General features: G+C 37.5%; 1 protein-coding gene across 1 annotated transcript in view; it reads left to right on the plus strand.

Moving 5' to 3' along the window:
• Nucleotides 1–339: 339 nt before the first annotated feature.
• Nucleotides 340–6,967, plus strand: part of LOC110288731 (cation channel sperm-associated protein subunit beta-like) — a gene marked incomplete at both ends in the record, with an annotated part of 23,880 nt that continues 17,252 nt past the window's right edge. The window contains 4 exons of the mRNA XM_021154998.1: nt 340–406; nt 1,000–1,046; nt 1,614–1,763; nt 2,854–3,012. Coding sequence (XP_021010657.1) covers nt 340–406; nt 1,000–1,046; nt 1,614–1,763; nt 2,854–3,012 — 423 coding nt within the window. The remainder of the gene's footprint in view (nt 407–999; nt 1,047–1,613; nt 1,764–2,853; nt 3,013–6,967) is intronic.

The following is a 6,967-nucleotide window of genomic DNA, read 5'->3' on the forward strand; positions in this document are numbered from 1 at the left end:
GTTGTGGGTAGCTGGCAAGTGTCAGCCGACCCTGCGCCCTCCATATGCACCATTCTAACTGTGGTGAAGACCTAAGCAGCTTCTGGGTGCTTTAAAAAACCACTTCATAACCAAGAACACCATCATGCCTTTGTATTTCTTTCTTAGGGACTCTTGACAATATAATTGCTGTTTCTTTACTTTAGTCTTCAACCTCTTATATAAGTGCTGATTTTTTTCTTAATTGGCTTCACATCCATAAATGATTAAAACTTTGGAATTTTAAAGTAAGTTTCCTTCTGTTTAACATATTTCTCTATATATGGCCCACTTGATGTTTTCATTTATATCTTTTTATAGGTTGACTATATTAGAGGAAATCTGTGGTATAATGAAAAATGTTTTGCGAACAGAGAAGGTTTTGAAGGTAAATTTTAAGACAGACTTTTATCACTATAGATTACATACATAGATCAAATAAAATGCATTAAATAAAAAATTGAATAAAATGTGAAGATAACAATTATGTATGAATTAATGCCCTAAAAATGAGAAAGCCAGGCTTACTAGTGGTATAGACATGTCATTCCTTTCCCACACAGAGGCAGAAGCAGGAACATTGCAGACATGAGGCTAATCTGAGCCACATGTTGAGATAACTTTTATAAAAATGAGTGACAGTCCTGGCATTCCCCTACACTGGGGCATTGAGGAAGGAGGAGTGGGTGGGTTGGTGAGCGTGGGTGGGGGGGGCGTGGGGGAGGGATGGGATAGTGGTTTTCAGTGGGGAATCCAAGAAAGGGGATAACATTTGAAATGAAATAAATAAAATATCTAATAAAAAATAAATGAAAGTGGCACTGCTGTCCAATTGCAAGAGAACTGTGTCCAAAGATACATTAAATAGATGACACAAACTGCCATTATATTTTATGTAGGCAGCTCTATTAACACTAATACTTCCCAAGTAAAAAAAAGTATACATGTTGTTCATAATTTCTGTACCTTTGTACTTTACAGTTGATTATGTTACTATCACTTTCAACAGAAACAGGACCCTCAGTGAGGTATGATATAGAAAACTTTCAAAGGTAGCTAATTTTGTTAAGCATGATTTTGAGAACTGTTCTTGATCTGCAAGTTGGTACTTGAACACACGGAAATACTTAACCTGTCCCAGTGGTGTCACCTTGTTTACTTAATAGCAGATACCTACTTTTGTTAAAGCTAAGTATCTAACATATCTAGACAAATGCTCCATACTAGAGAAAAGTTTCTTCTCAGTGTCTTCTAAAAATAAAATCCACCCAGAAGAAAGGAATAGATCTTAAAGAATTTAAACTATGATATCTGAGCCATGTGTATAATCACAGACATGCAATTCTAGCAATCAGTAGGAGGAGGCACACAGACCTGTGCTACATAGATCTAGAATACCCTTGGTCACTTAGTAAGAACCATTCTGTGTATCTGCCTGTGTCCATGCATGATTGCATGCATAAGAAAAGGGGAGGGGACATATGGATTTATTTGTGGCTTGTCAGAAGAACACAATGATTCATTAGCCTGTTTTTCTACAGTACGTAGTTGCAATTTATGTTTCAGAAACAATTTTCTCTCTTTCTATTTTGTAGTCCAGCTCTTGTTTTTTCAGTAAAGAACCATTTCTTCAATGGTTACCTTGTGTATTTTCTACTAATAAAAATGAAAAATCCATTCCACGTGTGATAACATTCCTTATTGACCAAGAAACAGACAGTGGAATTTATCTTTTCTATGTGCAAGTAAGTCTTAGAGGGTATTTGTCTGTCACCAAGCACTACAAACTAATCTTAGCAGACATCATTTCCAGTTTGTCATGATCTCTGGTGTAGAAATTGATAAAATCATTTGTGGAATAGCTTGCCCCTGAACACTTCTTTTTATTTGTCAGTCAAATGTATAAAAATGAAAGCCACAATGCTAATTGTTTTCTGATTGTTCATTACTCATTCTCCAGGGAACTATAAGCTGAATATTTTCCACATAAATATAAAGTTCCTTGAAAGGGCTAGTTTAAATGGACAAAGAAGGGGAACCCATTGCCACAGATGTAAATTTATTGTTGCATAAATCCTTAACCATGACTATTAATTACGATTATTCTCAGAACCGTTAGAAAATTCAAGGGTTCTCCAAGTGGCTGTTCAGCGCTAAGTCCTAAGTGGGGCATACATATCACCCCTCTAAACCTGAGTGTAACATTAAAATAAGCTGCTTTTCAGCTGAAATGTGTAAGGCAAAGTCTCACTATGTAATACTATGTGTCCTTGAGCTCACAGCATATGCCTACCTCTGACCCTGAGTGTTGGAATTAGAGGCATTTGCTACCATGCCTGCCTGTGCTGAACTGAACATATTTTAGAGTAAACTGGTGATTTCCTTGAAAAAAAAAAGAATTCTTTTTAGTAGATAAATAAGTTTCAGGAGAACAACAAGAGAGGAAAAATTGATAGCATAAGCCTGTGTATGTATCACTCTCAGACTCAGACTTCCCTTGAAAAAATATTTAGGGTAGATATTATTTGCTGTCTTTTTTCTGAGAATAGGTCTGCTGTGAGATGAAATATGTGGTGGTGCCCTTTAATCCAATTTTCTACTTTAGTTTAGAGCAGATTCCTTAGTTTCTCATGTTACATCTCCGCATCTATAAAACTGATAGCTGAGGTAGTGGAGTAGAGTTATCAGTGATTCCTAATTTTTCTTTGACATCTTTGCTGTGATAATGGGTATGTCCTTGTCTCAATTACAACTGAAATAATGGAAAAGTCTAGAAATTATACTGTGCACAAAGAATAAAAGGACAAATCTTAAGCTTTCCTTTGCTTTATCTAGGATACCAAAGAGACCTATGTCACTGTATCTATGCTCAAGGATGGGAAACCAAGCCCTCGACCAAAATTTCCTAGTTTTCAATTTCCTTCCACATTCACTCTTCCACTTGGAATGATATTCCATCCCCGCAGCCACTTTCTGTATGTTTATGGCAGTCAAGTAAGCAGACATAAAATTTCCTTTTTTGGAATAAGCGTAGTAGTCCAACTTTGGTAGACTGTGTGATTATATACATGAAGAACTGGAGTACTCAGGGGATCTAGGGGGTAGAAGTAGAAGTGGAAGTAATAAATGCTTATCAACTATTTATTGTGTGTTAAGCTTAGTAGTCTGGAGTTGGTTGTAACCTTTCAATTTGCTCAATGGCTGATAAAAATGAGACATGGGGCACCAAGTTTCTGAATAATACTGGAAACAACTCATTCCTCTACAACATTGGAAGACTTAGATTTTGCCATTAATCCACTAAAAGTATGTTTTTTATCTGGTGTTTCTGCAATTTGGTATTCCCTTCTCTTTACCTGAATTTGTCAAAGAATCGTCTTCTGGCTCTGTTGTTATCTGAGCTCTTTCTGGTAATGTTCTCCATCCTTGGGTTTCCAGCCAGACAGTTCTATTATCAGTACCCTGAAAGCTTTGTGAAGATTTGCCAAATGCCTATAGTTATCACCCAAGTTAAAAGTTAGGTCACAAAATATGAAACTTGAAGGCATTTATATGTAATGTAGAATCTTCCAAAAAAAAAAAAAAAAAAAAAAGCACTCAGTTCACTTTCACAGTGAGATGTCTTCCTGGGAAATGAAAATTATAATGGCTGCAGTTCAGTCCAGAGAGGAAACGGAGTTTCTCCTTGAGATTCTAGGATCACAATGCCGGCTACAGCTTTACTTTAAACACAGGAGCTCCTCAGACATTAACTTCAAAGTAAGATTTTTATTTGGATAGAAAGTGCTTAAAGTTTTTCCGAGGTTGGTAGTTGAATCCCAGAATATCTGTTCACTTCACGACTCTCTCAGAACATCTATTGCTTATGAATAACAACTCCCTGGAGCAGTTACCGATGTAGAAAGACATTGAGTACCAGTCTAAACCTATTGGGAACAATCAGGGAAGTGGAGCATAATGATCCATCCAGACTGCAATCCCAGTAGTCTGAAGGCTGAGGGAGGCAAGTTGCTGTGAGTCCAAGGCCAGTTTTGGCTCCAGTGTGAGAGTCTGTCTCAACAAAAAACAACTTGGGCAACTAACAAGGCCAAACCAAAGTTGTTTAGGCTGATTTTTAGCACCTTGCCTCATTGTTAATTCATTCAGTCTTTCTCACTTGACACAGCATGTAAGTGGTTTCTACTGAATCTGTGCCTCCCAACTTGAGAATCTAGGGTATACGTGAACAAAAACCATCTTTATTTTATCCATGCTCATGATTTCTCGGCTTATATTTTCTACTGTATGCAGAATTGAGCATATATACGTCTTATATCCTGATATATGTCTTCTTGAAACTCCCTTACAGTGGTTTTTATACTAACAGTTTACAACCTCTAATTTCTCCTCTGGCCATTGAAATTTTTTTCTTTCGGGTTAACTCTTTTTTTTCTTTTTTCTTTTCTTTGTCTCTTTTCTTTTTCTTCATTGTTTTATTTTTATTTTTTACATATATAAGAAATAAATGTAATAAACCAAATACATGGACAAAAAATACAAGAATCATCTCAATGGAAGCAAAAAAAAAGTCATTGGTAAGATTAAACATGCTTTATTAATATAAGCCCTAGAACAAGTAAGACTGTAGGAAAGTTATTCCAATATAATAAAGGTTATATATGACAAACCCATGGCCAATAACATCCTAAATGAATGAAACCATTAATAAACCGCATTAAAGTCAGGAATGGGAGAGGACTGCCCACTATCCCTACTGCTTATCCATAATGTGATTGAAGCATTAGCTGGAGGAAAAGGCAAGAAAAGGGATACAAATGGGAAAACATTAAGTCAAATTATTTTCTTTTTAAATAATTTTTATAAGATATTTTATTTACATTTCAAATGTTATCCACTTTCCTAGTTTCCCCACCAAAAATCCCCTATACTCTCTACCCTCCCCCTGTTCCCCAACCCACCCACTCATATTCCTGACCCTGGAATTCCCCTCTACTGGGGCATAGAAACCTTACAGGACCTAGGGCCTCTCCTCCCACTGATAACCTACTAGGTCATCCTCTGTTACATATACAGCTAGAGCCATAAGTTCCACCATGTGTTTTCTTTAATTAGTGGTATAGTTCCAAGGAACTCTGGGGCTACTGGTTAGTTCATATTGATGTTCCTCCTATGGGACTTCAGACCCCTTCAACTCCCTGGGTACTTTCTCTAGCTCCTTCATTGGGGACCTTGTTCTCTGTCCAATGGATGATTGCGAGCATAAACTTCTGTATTTGTCAGACACTGGCAGAGCCACTCAGGAGACAGCTATATCAGGCTCCTGTCAGCAGACTTTTGTTGGCATCTACAATAGTGTCTGGGTTTGGTGGTTGTTTATGGGATGGATCCCAGAGTGGGGCAATCTCTGGATGGTCATTCCTTAAGTCTCTGCTCTGAACTTTGTCTCTGTAACTGCTTCCATGGGTATTGTTCGCCAATCTAAAAAGGATTCTGAGCTTCTGGGCTAATATCCACTTATCAGTGAATGAATATCATGTGTGTTCTTTTGTGATTGGGTCACCTCACTTAGGATGATAGCCACTAGATCCATCCATTTGTCTATGAATTTCATAAATTCATTGTTTTAAATAGCTGTGTAGTACTTCATTGTGTAAACATACCACATTTTTTTTGTATCCATTCCTTTGTTGAGGGACATCTGGGTTCTTTCCAGCTTCTGGCTATTATAAATAAGGCTGCTATGAACATAGTGGAGCATGTGTCCTTATTACATGTTGGAGCATCATCTGGGTATATGCCCAGGAGGGGAATTGCTGGATCTTCCAGTAGTACTATGGCCAATTTTCTGAGGAACCTCCAGACTGATTTCCAGAGTGGTTATGCCAGCTTGCATTCCTACCAGAAATGGAGGAGTGTTCCTCTTTCTCCACATCCTCACCAGCATCTGCAGTCATCTGAATTTTTGATCATAGCCATTCTGACTTGTATGAGGTTGAATCGCAGGTTTGTTTGATTTGGATTTCCCTGATGATTAAAGATGTTGAACATTTTTTAGGTGAGTCTCATCCATTTGGTATTCCTCAGTTGAGAATTCTTTGTTTAGCTCTGTAGCCCATTTTTAATAGGAATGGTTAATAGTTTTCTGGAGTCCAACTCCTTGAGTTATTTATATATATTGGATATTAGCCCCCTACCAGATTTAGGGTTGGTAAAGAGCTTTTCCCAATCTGTTGGTTGCCTTTGGTCTTATTGAAAGTGTACTTTGCCTTACAGAAGCTTTGCAATTTTATGAGGTCCCATTTGTCAATTCTTGGTCTTACAGAACAATCCATTGGTATTCTGTTCAGGAATTTTTTCCCCTGTGCCCATAGCTCCAAGACTCTTCCCCACTTTGTCCTCAGTTTCAGTGTCTCTGGTTTTATGTGGAGTTCCTTGATGCACTTAGATTTGAGCTTTGTACAAGGAGATAAGAATGGATCAATTCACATTTTACTACAGACTAACTGCTAGGTGAGCCAGCACCATTTGTTGAAGATGCTGTCTTCTTTCCACTGGATGGTTATAGCTCCTTTGTTAAAAGATCAAATGATCACAAGTGTGTGAGTTCATTTCTGGGTCTTCAATTCTGTTCCATTAATCTACCTGTCTGTCACTGTACCAGTACCATACAGTTTTTAATCACAATTGCTCTGTAGTACAGCTTAAGGTCAGGTATGGTGATTCCCCAGGAGGTTCTTTTATTGTTGAGAGTAGTTTTTGCTATCCTAAGTTTTTTGTTATTCCAGATGAATTTGCAAATTGCTCTTTCTAACTCAGTGAAGAATTGAGTTGGAATTTTGATGGGGTTTGCATTGAATCTGTAGACTGTTTTCTGCAAAATAGCCATTTTGACTATATTAAACCTGCCAATCCATGAGCATGGGAGATCTTTCCATCTTCTGAGATCTTC

The sequence above is a fragment of the Mus caroli genome, unplaced genomic scaffold (assembly GCF_900094665.2).
Source record: "Mus caroli unplaced genomic scaffold, CAROLI_EIJ_v1.1 scaffold_14806_1, whole genome shotgun sequence".
NCBI lineage: Eukaryota > Metazoa > Chordata > Mammalia > Rodentia > Muridae > Mus > Mus caroli.